The following is a 23,725-nucleotide window of genomic DNA, read 5'->3' on the forward strand; positions in this document are numbered from 1 at the left end:
CTTAATGACTATTTTTGTGTCCTCTTGGCTTAAAATGATTATCAATGGTAACTGTTTCTTTTTGGAACAATAGCACTGAGAGTCTTGCCCTCTTGGCTTGATTTTTTTTTTCTAGTTAAAGGAGCCATCCCTTGACTTACTTCTTAAACAGGCCTATTCCCTGAATGGGCATTACCTCACTCTAAGTGAGAACCTGAAAAGGTCTTAGCCTAAAAGGGCCAGGGTTTCCCACTGCATCCTGGGCCATCTCCAGTTATCCTGATAAGTATCTGGTCACTGGATCCAGATGACTCTGGAGGAGAAATTGAGGCTGGTGATCTTGAGCAACCCTCCCTCACTGAAATAAAATCAACTGCAAGTCATGTCATCATTTAACTTGTGTCATGGTCCTCTTTGAAAATGAAAGACACTCGGCTGAGCCAAGATGGCAGAGTAGAAAGACACTCATACACTAGCTCTGAACCCACAGCCCATAAAATATCTGTAAAAAAGAACTCCCAACAAATTCTGGAGCAGCAGAAGCCACAGAACAATGGAACAGATGAGATTTCTGTTCCAGAGAGCCTGAAAACCTCTTGCAAAAGGTCCGTCATGCTGCAGACCTGTAGCTGAGCCCAGCTCTGCCTTGGCCACACAGTGCTGAGAGAAGCAGATCCGAGCAGGCTTCAGGGACAGAATCTCCAGTGGCCACGCAGGTCCCTCCACCCACAGGTGACAAGGGTCAGTGAGAGGGTCTCTTTGGTGGGTCAAGAGGGGAGTGGGGTGCCCCCATAACTCAGGCCCCCTCAGGAGGCAGCAGCACAGGCAGGAGCAGACCTGGGCTCCCCAAGCAGGCAGGAGCCTGGATTCATTGTTGAAGGTCTCTGCATAAACCCCCTGAGGGAACTGAGCCCGTGAGGCAGCCCTGCCCCGACCTGAGCACCTAAACTTAATCTCACACTGAATAGTAGCCCCGCCCCTGCCAAAGCCCTAAGGCTGGGGAGCAGCATTTGAATCTCAGACCCCAAGCACTGGCTGGGCAGATCTGGAGGCAAGGTGGGGATGAACAGAATATTCAGAAGTCAAGTCACTGGCTGGGAAAATGTCCAGGAAAGGGAAAAAAAATAAGACCATAGAAGGTTACTTTCTTGGTGAGCAGGTATTTCGTCCCTTCCTTTCTGATGAGAAAGAACAATGCTTACCATCTGATGAGGAAGAACAATGCTTACCATCAGTCAAGGCTTCTGTATCCCAGCCCACTCAATGGGCTCAGGCCATGGAAGAGCTCAAAAAGGATTTTGAAAATCACGTTAGAGAGGTAGAGGAAAAACTGGGAAGAGAAATGAGAGACATGCAAGCAAAGCATGAAAAACAAGTAAATACCCTGCTAAAGAAGACCCAAAAAAATGCTGAAGAAAATAACACCTTGAAAAATAGGCTAACTTAATTGGCAAAAGAGGTTCAAAAAGCCAATGAGGAGAAGAATGCTTTCAAAAGCAGAATTAGCCAAATGGAAAAGCAGATTCAAAAGCTCACTGAAGAAAATAGTTCTTTCAAAATTAGAATGGAACAGATGGAGACTAATGACTTTATGAGAAACCAAGAAATCACAAAACAAAACCAAAAGAATGAAAAAATGGAAGATAATGTGAAATATCTCATTGGAAAAACAACTGACCTGGAAAATAGATCCAGGAGAGACAATTTAAAAATTATGGGACTACCTGAAAGCCATGATCAAAAAAAGAGCCTAGACATCATCTTTCATGAAATGATCAAGGAAAACTGCCCTGAGATTCTAGAACCAGAGGGCAAAATAAGTATTCAAGGAATCCACAGATCACCGCCTGAAAGAGATCCAAAAAGAGAAACTCCTAGGAACATTGTGGCCAAATTCCAGAGTTCCCAGGTCAAGGAGAAAATATTGCAAGCAGCTAGAAAGAAACAATTCAAGTATTGTGGAAATACAATCAGGATAACACAAGATCTAGCAGCTTCCACATTAAGGGATTGAAGGGCGTGGAATAGGATATTCCAGAAGTCAAAGGAACTAGGACTAAAACCAAGAATCACCTACCCAGCAAAACTGAGTATAGTACTTCAGGGGAAAAATTGGTCTTTCAATGAAATAGAGGACTTTCAAGCATTCTTGATGAAAAGACCAGAGCTGAAAAGAAAATTTGACTTTCAAACACAAGAATGAAGAGAATCATGAAAAGGTAAGCAGCAAAAAGAAGTCATAAGGAACTTACTAAAGTTGAACTGTTTACATTCCTACATGGAAAGACAATATTTGTAACTCTTGAAACTATTCAGTATCTGGGTACTGGGTGGGATTACACACACACACACACGCACATGAACATGCACATACACATAGAGACAGAGTGCACAGAGTGAATTGAAGAGGATGGGATCATATCTTAAAAAAATGAAATCAAGCAGTGAGAGAGAAATATGTTGGGAAGAGAAAAGGGAGAAATGGAATGGGGCAAATTATCTCATAAAAGAGGCAAGCAAAAGACTTATTAGTGGAGGGATAAAGAGGGGAGGTGAGAGAAAAACATGAAGTTTATTCTCATCACATTCCACTAAAGGAAGGAATAAAATGCACACTCATTTTGGTATGAAAACCTATCTTACAATACAGGAAAGTGGGGGATAAGGGGATAAGCAGGGTGGGGGGGATGATGGAAGGGAGCGCATGGGGAGGAGGGAGCAATTTGAGGTCAACACTCATGGGGAGGGACAGGATCAAAAGAGAGAATAGAAGTAATGGGGGACAGGATAGGATGGAGGGAAATATAGTCTTATACAACACTGCTATTATGGAAGTCATTTGCAAAATTGCACAGATTTGGCCTGTATTGAATTGCTTGCCTTCCAAAGGGAAGGGGTGGGGAGGGAGGGAGGTAAAGAAGTTGGAACTCAAAGTTTTAGGAACAACTGTCGAGTACTGTTCTTGCCACTAGGAAATAAGAAATACAGGTAAAGGGGTACAGAAAGTTATTTGGCCCTACAGGACAAAAGAGAAGATGGAGACAAGGGCAGAGAGGGATGATAGAAGAGAGAGCAGATTGGTGATAAGGGCAATTAGAATGCTCAGTGTTTTGGGGTGGGGGGAGGGGACAAAAGGGGAGAAAATTTGGAACCCAAAATTTTGTGAAAATGAGTGCTAAAAGTTAAATTAATTAATTAAAAAATAAAAATAAATAAAAAAATAAAGAAAACGAAGGACAAACACAAACATTTTATGTACATAACCTATTATGTACCAGGCACTATGATAAGCACTAGGGGAAAAAATGAGGCAAAAGATGATCCTTACCCTCAAAGAGTTCACAATCTAATGGTGAATTGATGTGTGTATAAAGCTAAGAAGCTTGTTGTCCAAGGAACCCAGTCAATATACAGCCCAGTGGTTGACCTAGTCAACCCTCTGTGTAAGTGTATGTCTGTGTATGTATGTGACTTTGCTCTGGGTCAGCTCTGCATACAATGATCCAAGGAAAATGAGTCTTCTCTTCTGTGATTTTAGAAGAATGAGGACCTCCAAATTGACTCAAAGCAAGGTAACCTGATGGTGCAGTGGACAAAGTGCTTAACCTGTAGTCAGAAATACCTGAGTTCAAATCTGAACTCAGATGCTTGCTAGCTGTGTGACTCTGGGCCACTCGCTTAACCTTATTTGCCTCAGTTTTCTCATGAGCTAGAGAAGCAAATAGCAAACCTGTCTAATATCTTTGCCAAGAAAACCTGAAAGGGGTCATGAAGAGTGAGAAACAACTGAAAAGTGATTAAACAACAATAAAAAACTGACTACATATTCTTTTCTACAGAGAAAACAACAAACTTTTATATAAAACACAGGTATAACAGGTATAAAGTAATAGGATTCATCTTGCAATAGCCTATATTCCATCAATAATACTTTTGCTGAAAATTAAATGTTACTCCACTTAACAGAATTTATGAGAAAATATACAAAATGAACACTCTAAAGCAAAAATGTAAGTAAATATTTAATGGATGATATAAAAGAAAAGTCCTATATCATTAGAAATATAGTCTACAGCCTAATCTCTCACATAGAGAATAACTTTAAGGGGAAAAATTAAATTTTTCTTACCTAAAATATCCAGTGGCTGACAGACTAATACTTTGGCCAAAGGCATCATTAGCCTATAAAAAGAAATATATACTAAGCATGAAATGCATTTATCAAAATAATAAAGTAACAAATAAACCTAAATAAGTAGTACAAACCAACAAGGAAAAATATGACTGGGTTGCATGCTACCCCGTGATTATCTGGGAGATTCTTTCTTCTGAGAAATAAGACAGTGAATCTTGAGTCAAATTCAAACACGAACATGTTTGTGCAATTGTATCACTCTTGTTCTTAGCAGCTCTCATTTAATTAAAGCAAGCTTTCATAATCACACAACCATGTTCGTGTTTGAATTTGACTCGATTCGTTATCTATCTATCTATCTATACATATATTTACATATAAACATACATATACATACATGCTTTTCTTCTGGGAAAATACAAGTGCCTTGAGGGCAATGGTCATCTCCTTTTCATCTTTGCACCATGATCTGGCACGTAGAGATGCTTAATATACATCTGCTAATAGATTGGTTCTTGATTCACAAAGTGTGAACATAGTCAGTAGAAATATGGTTTTGTCTAACAAGCCAATGCAAAATTCCAATGATTATTTTCAATGGAATAAGTATTAATTCTGGGATCCCCAAGAAAATTTGTCAGTTCTCCTTTTTTCTACTACTTCCAGATACTTCCCAATATACTTCAGAGGATTTCCTCTTTTGTGGGTTCTCCGTACTACTGGAGATATTTAAGAAATAGTTATATCTACATTTTAATGTATAATCTTAATTTTAAAGAAACTTGGGGGAAAGTATTTAATTACTGATAAATTAATAACATCATTACAATTGAATCTACTTTATCAATAGGTTTTGTTCTTCCTTAGCCAAGAGACTCATCCTTAAGGATTTGTTTCTCATGAAAATTCTACATAATGAACATGCATAAAATGTTTTAATGACTGTGTTAGTCTCAATTCTTCTCCAACGTACTCTGTGCTAGTTAATGCCTTTTTCTAATGATTTTTTTGAAAGTGGAGTAAAGTATTCTTCCAGATCCAAACAAAAAGTGCCAATCCAGAAGATTTTCTTCATGAGTAGCTCCCAAGTTTGGGGGTATCAACATTATTAGACCATACTAAGCACATTTTTTAGAAAACAACAACAGAATATCAAGGAAATTAATGAAAAGAAATGCTAGGGAAAGGCGGCCTAGTCATACCAGATCTTAAATTGTGTTATAAAGCGGTAATCATCAAACTTACCTGGTACTGGCTAAGAAACAGAATAGTGGATCAGTGGAATAGGTTAGGTACACAAGACACAGTAGTCAATGACCACAGTAATCTACTATTTGATAAACCCAAAGACTCCAGCTTCTGGGATAAGAACTCACTATTTGACAAAAACTGCTTGGAAAACTGGAAACCTTTATGGTAGAAATTGGGCATAGACCAATATCTTACACAGTATACCAAGATAATGTCAAAATGGATATGCAATTTAGATTTAAAGGCTGATACTATAAGCAAACTAGGAGTACAAGGAATAATTTACCTGTCAGATTTATGGAGAATGGAAGAATTTATGACCAAACAAGAGAAAGAGAACAATTAATAAATGGTCAAAGGATTTGAATAGGCTGTTTTCAGATGAAGAAATTAATGCTATCTATAGTTACATGAAAAAAATGCTCCAAATCACTATTGGCTAGAAGAGTGCAAATCAAAACAACTCTTAGGTATCACACATCATACCTATTAGATTGGCTAACATGACAAAAGAGGAAAATTATAAATGCTGGAGAAGATTTGGGAAATTTGAAACACCAATGCATTATTGGTAGATCTGTGAATTGATCCAACCAATTTGGAGAGCAATTTGGAACTATGCCCAAAGGGATATGAAACTGTGCATACTATTTGATCCAACAATACCACTTCTAGGTCTGTATCCCAAAAAGATCATACAAATGAGGAAAGGACCCACATGTACAAAAATATTTATAGCAGAAATTTTTGTGGTGGCAAAGAATTGGAAATTGAGGGGATGCCCATCATTTGGGGAATGACTGAACAAGTTGTGGTATATGAATGGGATGGAATACTATTGTGCTATAAGAAATGAAGAGGAGATGGACTTCAGAAAAGAAAGACTCATATGAACTGATGCTGAGTGAGGTGAGCAGAACCAGGAGAACACTGTACACAGTTACAGTCACATTGTACAATGACTAAATTTGATAGACTTAGCTCTTCTCAGTAACAAAAGGTTCTAAGACAACTCAAAAAGACTCATGATGGAAAATGCTATCCACATCCAGAGAAAGAATCATAGAATCTGCATACAGATAGAATTATACTATTTGTGGTCTCTCTCTCTCTCTCTCTCTCTCTGGTTTTATTTCTTCTTTCTCATGGTTCATTCCATTAGCTCTAATTCTTCTTTACATCATGACTAATGTGAAAATATGTTAAATATGAATGTATATGTAGAGCCTGTATCAGATCGCATGTCACCTTAGGGAGGGGAGAGGGAGAGAAAAGGGAGTCAGAGAGAAGGGAGCAAGAGAAAATTTAAAACTCAAAAGCTTGTGGAACTGAATGTTGAAAACTAAAAATAAATTAATTTATTTTTAAAAAAAGAAAGGATGAAAACTACTACCAACATACTAACCCCTGGATGCATACTTTATATGAAAGTTCACCTTTCATTTTGAAAGGGTCTGTAACACATGAAACCATTATTTTGATCAACAAAAGGACACCTAGTGCATACTGTGCTACTAAGCTGGGGATGAGGTAATAGTTCTTCACTTGTGAATTGTGAATAGATGATCAATCAGCTACATTCAAGAATGTTTTAACAAACAACTGGTTATATAATGTGTCCTGAGTCACTTTCTAATTCAGGGGACTGAGCAATAAGGAATATAGAAGTATAAAAGTGACTCTTTGAACTGGTGCTCTAATGCAAATATATACATCTGGAGTCATACAATTTTATTCTTTGACCAATACTACTCACCCATTCTTTCCAAGTGCCATTGGGATTCTTGTTGATGATGGGTTCAAGGCGTTTCATTAGTGTCTGACATGCAATCTAGATGTGATAAAAGTATGAATAAAGTAATAAAATTATAAATCTTTTTAAACCAGAACATATTTAGATGCTATGCAGCATATTGAATAGCATTTGTGATACCACCTCATTTTGTACCAGCCAGCCTACCTGAGATATAACTTATAGGCTGTCTCTGTTGGATTTCCTTTGCTATCTACCTTTCAAATTGCTTAAAAGAGGATTTAACATAATCTACTACAGGAAGTGGGGCAAAATGAGTATGTAGGGAGGAGATGTGTATGATTAACAAATGAAATGGTTATCAGTTTCACCACTTGCAAAGATTTGTATAACTTTATTTTGGTTTTCAGTAACAACTTCAGGACTTTAAACTCATTCATTATTAACTTCCTTTCTCTTCACTTTTCAGTATCTAGTGTCTGATTTTGGCCTCAGGTCTATAGGCCAAAGCTAACAGGCCTCTTTCATCTAGAATCTACACAGCATGACCTAATTCTAAAATCTACTTGCTCTCTAGTTTGGACCTTAGCTCTCATATAGCCCTGCTCTAGCCCCTTACTCATTTCTCAGACTGAGTTAACATACTTACACTAGTACTGGAGAGACTAAAGATGAAAGGAAACAAGAAGATGAGAGAGAGAGAGACAGAGAGAGACAGCGACAGAGAGAGGAAGAGAAAGAGACAGAGGGAGACAGACAGAGACAGAGAGAGAGGGAGGGAGACAGAGACAGAAAGAGGGAGAGAGAGAGAGCCAGAGAGAGAGACACAGAGGGAGAGAGAGAGAGAGAGACAGAGAGAGAGAGAGAGAGAGAAAGAGAGAGAGAGAGAAGTGTTTCCAAAGAGGAAACTTCCCTACCAATGCAGCCTGATACCTGCTCTGCAAGTTATAGACCTAGAGAGTGATCTATGGCACTGATAGGTTATCTGACTTGCATAATGTAACAGAGCCAGTATAACATGTCAGAGGCAAGTTTGGACCCAAGTCTTCCTGTGAGGTCATCTTTCTATTCATTATGCCACATGGGCACTCCCTCTCCTTTCACAAAGTTGGATCAAAGTTCTTTCTAGCTCTATGTCAATGACTCTATGACTTCATGCATAAACCAAGAAAGATCTAGAAACTCCCTGATGTCATATTGACAGTGAGAGGTATTGGTCTGGCAGACAAAGGTTCTAGCTGTGGTCTACCAACTATTAGCTATGAAACACTGGGTAATTTATTTAACCTCTGAGTATCAGTTTCATAATCAGTAAAAAAGGAATGATAATACTGATTCTTACCAAGTGGAAGGAATTTGTTTTTAGGTATACATTGGGTTATTCGGACACTAAAGTTGCTTCAGACTGTGAGGTTTTGTGATCACTACCTGCCTCACAGGACTACTGTGAGGAACAAATGAATTAATGCAGGTAAAGTTTAATTCTTTATTTTTCAGCATTGCATAATTCCCTCTGACCTACCCACTTGTGAGTTCCCTTCAAGCTATTCATCTATGCTCATATGCATCCCTGTAGGTCAGAGGTTGTCAGTCTTACAGCCTGAAGGTCCCATGGGACCCATGAAACTCCAGAGTAGAACGAGATTAAAATTTAATTGGGAAATGTCTAATAAAATCAATAAAAATACAATCGAACATACAGAATGCTAATTTGTGCTTTTCTGAGCTAATGTGCAGCCCACAGTGATGTTTCTATGTGAGTTTGATATCACTGCTATAGATAACCTTACATTTTAGATTTTTCCATCTTCTAAATCAAAGGATTTAGATGTAGAAAGAATTTTACAGAAATCCAATGTAGATTACTTCTTTTCATTTTACAATTAACGCAACTGAGGCTAAAGAAGTTAAGCAAATTTTCCACAGTCACACCTGTAATAAATGGTAGAACTGAGACTCAAATGCAGATTAGGTACTGGCTGGGAAAGGAAGGAAATCCTTTACTAAATCTGAGATTTTATCATCATCTAATACTCTAAAATAGCTATTTCTGTTTCTCTTATACCCCCAACCAGAGTTACTTAAGCTTTCATCTTCCCTAGCATTGTGTAACAAAATATGTGAGATTCCCAAAGGACTCTTGAGGCAAAAGGCCATTTCACACCCAGAGAAAGAACTATGGAATCATAATGGAATGAAACAGACTTTTTTCTCTTGGGTTATGTTGTGTTTTGGTTTGGTTTTTCTCATGGTTTCTCCCATTCATTTTAATTCTTTAATGCAATATGACTAATGCAAAAATGTTTCATAAATTTGTATATGTAGAGCACATTGCATGCTGTCTCGGGAAAGAAGGAAGAGAGAGGAGGAGAAAATTTAAAACTTATGGAAGTGATTGTTGAAAACTAAAAATGAATTAATTAATTAAATTTTTAAAAATTTTAAAATGAATTAAAACATAAAATTGAAAAAAAATGTGAGAAAGGGAAGAACGAAAGAAGGAAGGAGCCAGGGACTGTGCTAAGCATTGAGGATGTAAAATAGAAACAAACAAGACAGTCTCTTTCCTCAGGGAGTTTACAATCTAATACAAGAAGAGAACACATAAAGGGGAATTGGCAATGAGGGGAGAGGAGAGGCCAAGCAGATCAAGACCAGAGAATGAGTCCAGCTGAAAGTGAAGCATGTCTGAGGCCCTTCAGTAAATGGCAGCCCAGAGTGGGGACTCCCTAACCAGAAGAATGCTGCATGAATAACAATATTCAGTGTATGAATAATTAATGAATGATATTCTTCCTTTCTACCTTTAAAAAAGGAATAACTACCATTGTTCTCCATTAGCCTGCAGGTTCTTCAGTCCTCTATGAATTTTTATGTTCTCTAGTATATTTAATAGACTATCTGTTGAAGTATTTATGCCTACCCAACCCCCTAAGATTTTCAGGCAAGACCCTCTTCATAACTTTATTTTGTCCTGATATAGAAATTTAAATTTAAAGAGAGATAAAAATTAATGCAATAGACAAAAACTTCCGGAAGAGTTCTTTGTTAATAGCAAAGTTATATAGCCTTTCAATAGAAAAGTCATACTCCTTTGGTGGGGGCGGGGTTCCTACATCAAGGAAGGGAATGTAGGAAGAAAAAAATATCCTTCTTCTTCTGAGAAGATAAAGAGTAGACTTGGGCTTTGTGGAAATTAATTATGGAAAAATTAAACTTATACTACTATAAAAAAATTTACTCTTTCATGATAAAAACAAGTAAACTTTGTGATACTGATTCTTTCAATACAAATGTTCAAACAACAAAGCATCAGAAGAAACTGTGAGGTACAAAGATTTATCTGTGAAAAGGTGAGAGCTATTTAAAAGAAATCTTAAAGTTGAGCCCATAACCTGCACTGCTTTCCCATTGACATCAGCTCCAATTGATCCCGCAGTGGCAACTGTATTTGGCACTGTTGCAGTATTCATTTCACTCAGGTACACATCTGACATTGGTATCTTTAGTTCATGACTGGCCACCTGTATGGCAAATTAACAGATTACTTCCAACCCACTCTATAGCTTTGATTTTTAACATACTCAAGGTCTGGTTTTTAAAAGACATTTTTCTTTTCTTTTAATTGCTAGAGGAACTCCTTATCCATATCTTTTTAGACATATCATTTCATATTTCATTTTCATTTTAGTTTTCACTTCTTTTTTATTTTGTATTCATTACACACACACACACACACACACACACACACACACACACCCTATTCAGCAAAAATGCCTCTAGATTTTAAAATCCTTAATTTTTATAAATCATTAAATTTTACGAAACATACGTAACCTCAGATATTGGGATTCTGAATTTAACCAAAGGAAGAACAGAAAATTTTTTTCTCACCTGTATCATTTTGGTGTTAAGACCTTGTCCCAGTTCAGTTCCCCCATGTGTAATTAATACAGACCCATCTGTATAAATATGAACCAAGGCAGCAGCCTGGGGGAGGGAAGTAGAAATTTATTCTTCTTACAACTTTGAAACCAACCTTTATAAATCATATCAATGTGGAATAAAGTAGCTTATCAAACTTAGCATAGTTTAATTCTAGTAATGATAGAAGTAAATCTTTCCTCAACAGGATATTTGCATCATTCAGGCAAGCAGGAGCACCCTTTACTAAAGAATTCAGAAATAAAAGAGGCTGAAATGTACAACTAATCACTGGAATTCAGTCATGGCCCCAGCATCATTTTCAGTATCTTCTTTCAATGCTTACTAAATGTATGCTGGATTTTCATATAGTCAAAAAATAATTAGGATTGATCCCACCTTATTTTATATCTCTTTAATGCACTTATATGAAATCAATATTATAGCCATCTGTGGAGGTGTCGCATCATCTCATTAACTGTAAGCTCATTGCGGGGCTAGAGCCATCTCATCTAAACTCTGTGTCTCCCTTCAATAAATGTTTATCTTATATTGGGCTAAACTGTATCCTAACAAGAACTGCTCCCTTTGCTTCTCCCACCTGTCTGCTGTACTGACATCACCATCTTCCACTCAAAGTGGATGGGTAGGGGCAGGAGAGATGGGCAAGAACCATCCTTTTTGTGGTCCATCTGGAAGAACAGTAAGGTAAGTCTGCTCTCTCCACCCCCAAACACTCACAGAGCCCAAACCTGCAAAGATGAGCTCATTTAGTGTAACCAATTATGAGTAACTCTTTGCTAGGATTTAGACCCTTTAGGTATAATTTAGGACTTGGTTTTATTGACTCTCTCTCACTTGGCCTCCACCTGTTAATTCTTCCTGTTGCCTCAGATTCCACTGATTGCTGGATTCTGATACACAGGTATATCTTTTTGCCTCTGGCTCTTTTCCTGAATTCTTTGTTCTTTAAGCTAATCTCTTATTACTTCTAAAGTTTTCCATTTACCTCTGGCCCTTTGCAAACATAGTGTGCAGGGTAGGTCACCCTCCCCTGACTCCTTCAGTTTATGTGAGCTTCTGAGATCCAACAGGTGAGACTCTTGGAGAAGGCACAATCCTAATCCTGGTCTAGGGCAGGTCTAGAGGAAACAGCATGCTGTCCTTCAAAGAAATAAATGATTGTGCCCAAATTCCACTTGATCTTTACTCATTACAGCACTCCCTTGGCCATGCTTATGACATCTATTAGCAATGACAGTCCTCGAGCCCAAACACTCTTTTCCAGATAGATCTTGTCTATTTATTGTCTCTCACATGTCATACTCATTCTGGCACCCATGCCTCTGTTCAAGTTGTCCCTTTGCCTTAAATGCTCTCTCTACTACCACCTTCTACTTATTCTAACCCTACCTACTCTTCAGGACACAGGTTACATTCTGTTTATTCCATGAAGACATTCTTGACCATGTCAGCTCATACTGATCCCTTCTCAGGATTCCCAACTATAACCCTCAGGTGATACTCATTCACACAGGATTTTACACTGTTATCTAAATGTTCCATGTTATTTGGTTTTCTATCCCCAGTTTGTATCTCAGACTTTTTTCTTATTTTGAATACTGCTACACATAGTGCTAGTCCATAAGAGTTTATCAGTAAACATATGTTGAATTAAATTAAATAAAATCTGAGTTTTACTATTTTTTGATTCAAAATATGGAGATTTTTCTTAGAGAGAGTGTGAACTGAGCCCCTTCTACACATGACAGAAAACTCCTGTCACTGAATTCCAAAGTAGGCAGACAGACTAGTGTCTCTCATCAATTGCTCTCCCAACTTCTGTTCTACTTAGAACATTAAATTAAGGCAAATTCTCTCCTACTGGATTCTTTCTGCTTAAAAAGGAAAGTAAGTGATTAACCCACTAAATAAGAAGTTATTAATTGCCTACTGTGTGACATAGCACAATGCTATGTGCTGGGGATCCCAGACGCAAGGATTTAAAAATGAAGCAATTCCTGCTCTAGCATGTATAAGTAAATATAGAATAGATACAAAATAAATGCAAAGTATTTAAATATAAGATAGCAGGAAGAACATTAGCAAATGAGGGAATCAGGAAAGGTTTCATGTAGAAGATTTCCTGACAGATGACAAATTCACAGATGAATTTGATTAATGTGTTTAGAATTAAAACAAGTATTTTTAAAAATTACCTGATGATAATATGTCTTTGGATATCCTACAGAGAATTTCATAGGAATAATGGCAATCCCTCTCTTCTTCCAGTAATTCTGCTGATTAAATAATTCTATGGCCTTTTTTCTGCTATAGTATGATGATTTTTCCATACATTCATCCCAACATCTTATCAGGTTCTTTGGATCAAATTCTTGTTTGTGGATTGTTCTATCAATGGTTTTGTACATGTTTAGTTCCCTAACCTGATGGAGAAATATATAGATATTACAATAAAGATCTGTAGAAATCAGGTTCATATTTGAGACATGTATAGAGTGTGCTTTACCAGTATGAATCAATTTAGAAAGAAAAAACTGCCATTAAAGAAACTATGAAAAAAAATGTCACATAGGATGGCTGGGGTCAGGAGAAAAAGAATAAAAGAAGATAGTAAGATGATCAAAATACAAAAGTTTTGAAGAAAAAATTTATTTTAAAAAGAAGAGATGTTATGGAACTGTCAAAAAAAAAATCTTGTCTCCATCTGATCTTTGTTTTTCTTTTTTTAATTTTTTTTAGTTACCTTCTCTGCTGGTAAATTACATTTAGCTGCCACAGCTGTTATCCAGCACTCTGTCACAAAGGTTCCCTGGGGAAACCCAAAGCCTCTGAAGGCTGTATTGGATGGCAGGTTGGTTTTGCAAGCCCGACCTTGGATTCGGAGGTTAGGAATTTTATAAGCATTTTCCAGTTTGAGTAAAGCATATTCTATTACCTGAAATTTTTCCAAAGAAGAACACTAGTTAAGAATCATAAAACTATAAAGGTTAGGTAGCATTTCAAAGTATCAGTAGCCCAATCTTCTTGACCTCAAAAATTCATTATTAACCATCAGTCTTCTCTACTCTTGGCTAGACAATCCCAAAATTCTTTTTTTTCCCCTTCAAATCTTTTCTACTTTCTCTATGACCCCTTTTGACATATAAAGTCTCAAATTATACCCAGCCATATCTTTTGATTAGGACCTAACAAATATATCCTTATACCTGTATGTAGTAGTTACAATAATAGTCAGTTGCCATTCTGTGAAATGTACTCTGTCCATAATAGTTCTTATTGACAACAGACTGATTTCCATATTTCTATCCTTGAGGGATGACAGCTACATCACTAGAAGTTTTGATATTCTATTATTGCTTACTGATTATCTTAATAGTTCCCTCTCTACCCCAAAAATAGTTTATGGCATTCATTTGTTATTTTTAAATGGAATCCATTTTTAAGAACAGAGAAAAAAGATTTTGACACCATTGGAAACATACACAGGGTATTATAAAGTAGTGTTCAATTGTGGGAATGTAACACCTTAGTCTTTCCAACCAACTGAAAACCAAATGTGTGGGAATCCAACATTGCTTGTGGATACTCAATGAGCAAGTGATAAATGAATAAATAAATAAACCACTTGGGAAAAGTCAATGATTACCACTGAGCTGATGAGAGACCTTTGCTTGCCTCATCAGGAGAAACATCTTAAAGCCTTTAACAATAGAATGGAGAAACATTAACATTGGAAACTTGATTGGAACATCTGAAGCAAGACAGAAAATGATAATGGTCCTAACATTTCTTATGGTGACTTAGGATTCATAAAGTACATTATACACAACAACCCTGTGAGATAAGTACTGAAAATATTATTATACCTATTTTATAGAAGAGAAAACTCAGACCAAAAGAAATTCAAACAGGAAATAAGTGAGAAAGCTAGAACTTGATCTTTGGAATCTAAGTCTAGTGCTCTTTCTAAATGTGTCATTCATGTGGGAGCCATCTCCACTTGTCCTGATCTATATCTTGCCTCTGGACCCAGATGACTCTGGAGGAGAGAGTGAGGCTGGTGACTTTGCATAGCCCTGCCTCACTTAAATCCAATTCATTTGCAATACTAGCACTAAGCAAAACAAAAGGTTCAAAGGAGTGGAGGAGAGAAGAAACTAAAGGAAATTTTGGAGTGTGGGCCATTGCCTGGGTGGAGTGCCACACGTGGTTATCGGAGAATCAGGCTCTGGGTTCAATGCCTGAACTTACTATTAGCCACTTACTCTTCCTGTGACTGTGGGCCAGTCACTTCTCTGCTCTGCAACTCAGGGTTTTCACTTGTATAATGGAGGCATTGGACTAGAGGGTTTCTAAGGTCCCTTCAAGATTTAACTTTTTTTGTTTTAGAAAGGAAGCACTGGAAACCAAAGGAAGAAAGTAGGAGCCCTTCATTCCTGATGGGTAATAGAGGAGAACATGTTAAAAGGGGGAAAACGTCAGTAACTTGAAAGAAAGGTTTGCCTAGGTAGAGTTCTGATGCTTCCCTCTTCCTAGAAGACAGAAGTACTTGCTTCCCAAAACTTATCACTCCATAATTTTCTCCAGCACAGCATAGTAAAGTGTTGGCAGGGTTGAACCGGATTCAAAATGTTGTCTTTATGAAACACTGAGGGTACACTCAATAAGAAGCCAGGACCAGACATGTGCAGTAAAACGAAAGTGCAGTACAGGGAAATGAGGAAGAGGGACATTTATTTGTTCATGAAAGTAGCTGAGCTAGAAGTAAAGAATGAACAGGAATAAGAACAAATGATGAAGTGAGGGAATATTTAATTTGTACACCACGTGATTCTTCTCTTGGTAACCAACATCATTGTTATCCTACATTTCATCTACTGGTGACCCACTAAACAGAGACCCTCCATCACACTTTGCTAACAAAGATCTTTTCAAATTGATTTCCCTCAAGAGTGGCATTGCACATTTATATCAGTAGCTTACCATTTCTGATTCATCTGGTGTGCATCCTCCATTAGTATAATATTCAATATCTGCTGCCTGGATTTTACCATCATTCATAAAGCCTATCTAGGATTGGTAAATAAACACATAATATGTGAGAAGAGTTGGGAATGAAAGCACTACAGTAAGCAAACAAATGGTAACATCACAAGCAAAATTGCAAAGTATATTAATTTTATCTTTAGGATCCTCCCAGGGACCATTCTATCCTTCTTAGCAATCCATAAAAGAAAGTGTTGGTGTAGCATACTGCAGAAATTTGAAATCACAAATCTATCAGTCTCCTGTACTTTCTCTATCACTTCCTCAGCAGTAATTTCTCTGCTGACTCACTTTGTATTTCCCAAGTAGTGGATGGCGTCCTCCAGTAATCAGCATATCATCTCCACGCTCCAAAATAAAACGAATTGGGCGGCCAGTCCTGGAAGAAACAAAGCAGATCCTTTAGGAACATCTCAAGTTGAGTGAAAACAGACAACTGAGTCAGTCACTCAGTCAGTCAGTAAACAGGTATTAGGCAACGACACCAAGTTAAGGATACAAAGAAAGGAAAAAGGCAGATCTTGCTTTAGGAAGCTCACAATCTAATGAGGAAGACAACATGCAAATAACTATGTGTAAACAAGCTATACAGAAAAAGATGGGAAATAATCAATGAAGAGAAGGACTTAGACTTAAGAGGGATTGGGAAAGGATTCCTGGAGAAGGTAAGATTTTAGCTGGGATTTGAAGGGAGCCAGGGAATCCAGGAGGCAGAGATCAGTGAAAATGTCTAGAATCAGGTGATGGAGGAAAAGCAAGGATTACAAAATCACTGGATCAAAGACTATGTGAGGCCATATGAGGTGTATGCAGACTGGAGAGGTTGAAACAGAATGGGATCTAGATTATGAAAAACTCTAAGAACCAAACAAAGAATTTTATATTTGATCTTGGATTCAGGATGAAATTTAGGATTTGAGGAGATTTCTGGAAGCCTTATTCATTTCTTAGTGATAAAAACAGCCCAAAGTCTAATGAAATAATTAGTCAAGATAGTTGCAAGAAGGATTAAAAGTAATTTGCTTTAGTTTAGCTTGAAAATAAAGGTAAATTTAAAGGTTTTCCTTGTGTATGAGCACCTCTATAGAAAAACAAGTTATTTTATAACAGGCAGATAAGGAGGTGCAATGGATAGTGTGACACACCTGAAAGCAAGAAGACCTGAGTTCAAATCCATTCTCAGATACTTATTAGCTATGTGACCATGAGCAAATCACTTAAACCCGTTAACCTCAGTTTCCTCATCTGTGGGAGAAGGAAATGGAAAGCTACTCCAATATCTTTGCCAAGAAAATCCCAAAAGGGTTACAAAGAATCAGTCATGACTGATAAACAACTCAACAACAACTATATGACTAATTTATAACTGTTAGCCGACTTCAATTAGTGTTCTGGTGGATTATTTTAGGAATTTTAAACTCCCTCTGAAGATTAAGATTGAAACAGTAGAGTGCGTTGGAGGAGTACAATGATGAGTTCTCTTTAGGAGATGTTCAATTTGAGATGTCTATAGGACAACTAGGTACAAATGTCCCAAGAAGTCAGTGATGTTTGACCCGAGCTCAAAAGAGAAATGAGAGTTTGGTGGGTTATTTCTGCCAATGAAAATTATCTCTGGTCTGGGACTCACAAGACAAAACAAAAACCAGCTACTACAGGGTAGATATTCAAGATAAGTAAAAGGAAAAATGATAGGGTATCCTATTTTCTTAGATCAGTTCAGTTCTCCTGGACCAAATGAACCACAGTCAGGTGATTACTGAGCCATTGTCAGTGATCTCAAATGATTATGAAGGGATATTGCAGGATTAAGAATAGTAAATGTTGTCTTGATTTTCAGAAAGAAATTTTAGGAGAGGCATTGTTAAACCTTCTTGGTTTCTCAATAGTTATAGCAGGATTCCACTACCAATAACTGCGTAGAAGCCATGACTTCCAACCAAATGCAAAAATATTTGGCTTCCACATTCAGGAGCTCTCAGGTTGTCTCCCTATTGGTAGCTGCAACAAAAAAAAAAAAAGTAGATATTAACTCTGTGTGTGTTGTGTGTGTGTGTGTGTGTGTGTGTATATATATATACTCTCAGTATGCTTCCAATAACCTAAAATTTTTTACTAGTTTGCCTAGAAATCTCGAATATGAAAATGTAATTGATCTGATCGGGTTTGGAGGAAAGCTAACCCAATCCTGTCTTATTACATAATTTCAGAATTTTTCTAGTATAGTACTTCCCAAACTGTAATTCAGGAAAATTGAATGTTTTATGCAATGTGAATAAGACTTCTATCAGAATATTGATACTAGTGATATTTTCCCCTCTGAAATATTAAGTATTAAAATTACAAGGTATCTTTTTATTTCCTCTGCTTTGTTTCCAGTTTCCCAGACTCCTCTTCACCTTTGAAGAGTTTCTATATCCTCTGAAACACTGACCCAGCACTTATGGATTCTAAGAACATATTGCAATCGATCAATAAATGCTTACTATGTGCCAGACAGTGAAGATATAAAGACAAAAATAAAATTGTGAAGAGAAGCCCTAAAAACAAGGCAGATCAGGAAAGGTCTCATCTGGGCAGTGAGACTTGCACTGGGCTCTGAAGGAAGCTAGGGATTCTAGGAGGCTAAGATAAAGAGACAATGCACTCAAGGTGAAAGGTATACAACCTGCGTGAAGGTATGAAGAAAGGAGATGGAATTTCTTGCGTAAGGAACAACAGAAAAGCCAATTTGGCTGAACCATCAAGTACATGAAGCAGAATAATACATAATAAGTCTAGGAAGGCAGGTTGGAACTAGGTTGTGAAGGGTTTTAAATGCCAAACTGAGGAGGTTGTAGTTGACCCCAGAGATAGTAGGAAAGCACTAGAGCTTCTTGAGAAGAGGGGTGTCATGGTCACACTTGTGTTTTAGGAAACTGAGTTTGGCAGCTGCCTGGAGGAGGTGTTAGAAGGGACTTTTGATAGAAGTTTCTTTGATAGAAATTAGCAAAGTTAAGAAGCAGAGGGGGGTTCAGCAAAATACGTTTTTAGATATGATGAGTTTTAGATTCCTTTAGAGCATCTAGTTTGAAATGCTCAATAGGCAGCTGGTGATATGGGCCTGGATCACAGGAGACAGAGAGAGATAGAGAGAGAACCAGGATTGTAATTTGCAAAATAAGGGAGGGGATAGAATCAGGGGTGCATACAAGTATAGTGACAGGTCTAGAGGGACTATTAGGGCCACCTCTTCATCAGAAATTGGATTTAAGGAGACAATGAACAGACTGATAAGGACTTTTGAAGTACGCAGTAGAGAAAAGGAAGTTCAGTCCTCAAAGTGTTAAAAGGTCAAATTAATTTAGGGAGTCAAGGTTAATAGCCCCAGAGAGGTGCAGTGGTAAAAGCTTTCATGTCATAGGGCATTTTCATTTATGCTGATCTGAACTTTTACTCATTAGATTAAAAACAGTTTAAGAGCAGGAACTGTATTTTCTTTCCTTATAACTTGTCACATACTAAGGACTTTGTGCTAATTAGCTTACTCAGTTTTAATCCCTATAGTACTAAGAAAGCCGAAGGCATTGGCATATCAGTATTTAAACTACTCACTCAGGTACTAAAATGAAAAGTTTGACTTGTCATATCATTAAGTCAGAGTCTGTTTTAATTAGAATTGAATGAGAAAGGGATATTAAAGTTAGGCAGCCTTATGTAAAAGTCAGCATTTTATTGAAAGTGCATCAGACTTGGTATCTTCTCACAGGGCCTCAATTTCTTTCTTTTTTTTTTAATGTAAATACTGTTTTATTTTTCCAATTATATGTAAAGATAGTTTTCAATATTCATTTTTATAAGATTTTGAGTTCTAAATTTTTCTCCCTTCCTCCTTCCCCTCTTACCTCCCCAAGACAGTAAGCAATCTGATGTAAGTTATTCATGTGCAATCGTATTAAACCTACTTCCACATTAGTCATCTTATAAAAGAAGAAACAACAAAAGGGGGAAAAAAAGAAAGTGAAAGTATGCTTCAATCTGCATTCAGACTCCATCAGGTTTTCTCTGGATGTGGATGGCATTTTCCATCATGAGTCTTTGGAATGGTCTTACATCACTGTATTGCTGAGCAGATCTAAGTCTATCAAAGTTAGTCATTGCACCATGTTGCTATTATGATGCACCATGTTCTGGTTCTGCTCACTTTATTCAGCATCATTTCCAGGCTTTTTTCTGAAGTCAGCCTGCTCATCATTTCTTTTTTTTTTTTTTAACACAGTTTATAACAGATAAAGCAATTCAGACTTTTGGTCAGGTGATACATCTTTTTAACACATTTGCAATGTGGACCACAAAAGAATTTTTTTTTTAAACATTAACCAACTGAGACACAGAGAATATTTATGTTGCTAACTTCTCAAGCTTTTGACCTAATTATCTCTACAGTATTACTAAGAATTAAAGGACCCTAACTTAATGTTGTTGGTCTAAAGTCCTATACCTAATAGCTTAATTTTAGACAACCTCGGATGTTCCCCTATCCATAATCTATAATGGAATAGATCTGTTATTTAGCTTACAAACCTTTTGACTACAGGAAATTGTCACCGAAAGTAGGGACATTGCAGGGAAACAAAATCTCCCCAACTACATGTCAATTCCACGAAGGACTAAATTATCCACTTGCATTCAGCCAGGCTTAAAGTCTACCAGGTGTCAGTGGAGAAATTGAGTCAGGAGAATCCCACCTCAGCCCATGCTGAACAGCCACTCTCCCACCCTTCCCCTGAGATCACCTATGCAGTTCATACCAGCATCTCATCAGCTTACTGTCATCATGTATTGGAGGCTCAGATCGCTTTTCTTGCTACACATACTTGGAATTAGACTCAGAAGAACAGTCACTTAATAGTCCCATAGCATCTAAAAATGGCAAGTTCCTATAACCAGGTTTCAAATATAATTATAGTTTCACTTTGGCTAAGGAACATCTTTTGAGGCAAGTCTTAAGTGGCTTACATGCCTTTCTATACATGTTCTAGTTCCTGATTAAATGGCAATCATAAAATCAAATTTACCATTAAAACTTTGACTTTTCCATGAATGCCAAATTTTACCCAAGGTTATCTTCTTCTAGGAAATTTAGACTGAAATTCTTTTCTCCAAGCTAAAGATGTCATTGATTTATTCTCAGTAATTAATTCAGTCTATTGTTTTAATACTAATTGCTTTTACCTCACTATGTAACATGTCCAATTTTTCTCCCCATCACTCCCCTCTCCCCATTTCCTAATACCTTGCATTCTGATTACTCCTTCCCTCAATGTACCCTCCCCTCCAACACACCCCACCCCTCTCCTATCCCCATCTTCTCTCTTTTCTTTCATCAAAAAGATGAATTTTCATATCCCTATCCCTGTAGTTCTTATTTTCTGATTATATGCAATAAAAATTCTCAACATTCGGTTCCAATACTTTGAGTTCCAACTTCTCTCCCTCCCCCCCTCCCTCCCCAGCCCCACTGAGAAGGCAAGAAATTCAATACAGACTAAATATGTGTTGTTTTGCAAAAGACTTCCATAGTAATCATGCTGTGTAATACTAATTATATTGTCCTCTGACCTACGCTATCCTCTTTTACTTTCCCCCCCTACAACTGAACTTGACCCTTCTCGAAAGTGTTTATTTCTAGCAACTCCCTACTCCCATTTGCCCTCCCTTCTAACATTCCACAAAGCCTCAATTTCACCATCAATAAAATAACGATGATGACATTCACAAGACCTTCAGGGTTGTTACTAAGGACACTTTATAAACTCTTTTCATTGTTATTATCCCATGACCTTTAACACTGAGAATGTTGAATGGGAACTTTCTGGATGATTTTGACTAGAAATTATATGAAGGAAAGCATATGACCAGAAGCCAAATTCTCAAAGGCTCAAAATTTAAAAGTATAAATAAGAATTTTTTAAATTATGAAACTCAAAGAAAACTCACTTATTTGCTGCCACAGCAGCCACAGCTCCCAGTAGAGCAGGCTTGGTCATTTTGCCTCCAAAACCTCCACCAGCCCGTCTCATGTGGCACACGATTCTGTTTCTGGGAACACCCAAAGCTGAGGCCACTTTTTCCTGTGAGTCAGAACAAAATCCATTATATGCAGCATAATAATTGATCCAGAGCACCCATTTTCGATAAGCTGCTTGCTGACTTACTTACTAAAACAGAAATACTTTTCTTCATTCAGGTCTAATAATCAGCATAAAAGCACAATCAAAGAAAGCCCTCTAGTTATATTTCTCTGGGTATTAGAAAAAATGTTGATTTGAATAAGAAGGTATAAACTGAGGAAAATTCATAAATGAGAATGTTTCTTTCATCTTTGCAATCCAAACATTATCTATTAACATTATTATCATTATCATTATCATTCCACTAAGACCCTATTCTGGTATAGGATCCTGTAAAATCCTATAGTGGCACAGAGGTTACCCTGGCTATGCCAGAAGAGCCTTGATTCTAGAAAGCCCTGTACCAGGGTGGGGAGAATTCAGCCTCGAGGCCACATATGGCCTTCTTGGTCCTTGGGGGTGGCCTTTACAGAACAAATCCATTTATTAAGGGGACTTTATCCCTTGCCTCCACTCACACAGGCACTAACTTGGTCCAAGCCCTCATCATCTAATTCTCCTTACCTCAAGTCTCTCCCCACTCCAATCCATCCTCTGCTCCGCTGCCAAAATTATCTTCCTAAAGTCCAAGTTCTATTAATTCCCTGAGCACATACTCTGAGATTCTATAACTCTATGTGGAATAAAAGAAGGACAGAGTGGTTACGCCTAGTTTCTGTGAAGTACGCAGAAAGCTGAGATTTGGAGATTCTCACTATCCTTTAGGCTTGCTGCTCTACCTCTGGGCAAAAACAATTGCTCTTTCACATCCACAAACTGAGGAAATGATACTCCCATCATTATAAATTCAAATTCTCAAGAGATGATCCTAAAGCACCTCACCTGCACCAGTGCAGCATCTTGGCTTGATACATATATCTCCATCTCTTTATCCTCTGTCTTTGGAATCACAAGGACACTCTGGGTTTCCATATAAAAATGTTCCTGGCCTCCCACATGTACCTCACCTATTACACAAAGGGAAACAGCCAAAATTGGTAGTCTAAGGAAAAATGAACCGACATGTACAATAAAGAATAGTATAATATATTTTACTTAGTTCAAAAAGTTAACTTTTTCCAGATCCTACATAGAAGATTCCCTTACACCTTCAGGGATAAGTATAAAGAATAAAGAAAGGCCATCCATCTTGTTCCTAGAGGCATACATTATCTTCAGTCTGCCCCTTCAGTATGGCCAGAAAGACTAGAAATCACTTTGGCAATTTATTTGACATAACTGGGAAGGTAAGCTTGCTTAAGAAAAATAATCACACTCCAAAGCCAAATACAGGGACACCTCACTTCTGAAATGTTAAGGAATACATTTGTTCTAATTAAATGGGGGTTATCCCCTTTATCAGTTAAATTATTCAGAACAATGAACATCTCAAAATCTTTAGTCTACCAACCAATTTATTCATCAAATGAATAAGCCATCATGATAAAGTAAAGACATTTT

The 23,725-nt window shown here is 37.4% G+C and overlaps 1 protein-coding gene across 1 annotated transcript in view; it reads right to left on the bottom strand.

Annotated features, from left to right (window-relative positions):
• LOC140506076 (aldehyde oxidase 3-like) overlaps positions 1 to 23,725 on the bottom strand; it is a 104,221-nt gene that overhangs the window by 25,019 nt on the left and 55,477 nt on the right. The window contains exons 21-30 of the mRNA XM_072612837.1: positions 23,108 to 23,232; positions 22,092 to 22,225; positions 16,404 to 16,491; positions 16,050 to 16,136; positions 13,810 to 14,001; positions 13,262 to 13,489; positions 11,013 to 11,108; positions 10,514 to 10,642; positions 7,122 to 7,196; positions 4,109 to 4,161 (exon numbers count right to left, since the gene is read on the bottom strand). Of these exons, the coding sequence (XP_072468938.1) occupies positions 4,109 to 4,161; positions 7,122 to 7,196; positions 10,514 to 10,642; positions 11,013 to 11,108; positions 13,262 to 13,489; positions 13,810 to 14,001; positions 16,050 to 16,136; positions 16,404 to 16,491; positions 22,092 to 22,225; positions 23,108 to 23,232 (1,207 nt within the window). The remainder of the gene's footprint in view (positions 1 to 4,108; positions 4,162 to 7,121; positions 7,197 to 10,513; positions 10,643 to 11,012; positions 11,109 to 13,261; positions 13,490 to 13,809; positions 14,002 to 16,049; positions 16,137 to 16,403; positions 16,492 to 22,091; positions 22,226 to 23,107; positions 23,233 to 23,725) is intronic.

This window comes from Notamacropus eugenii, chromosome 5, assembly GCF_028372415.1.
Source record: "Notamacropus eugenii isolate mMacEug1 chromosome 5, mMacEug1.pri_v2, whole genome shotgun sequence".
Classification (NCBI taxonomy): Eukaryota; Metazoa; Chordata; class Mammalia; order Diprotodontia; family Macropodidae; genus Notamacropus; species Notamacropus eugenii.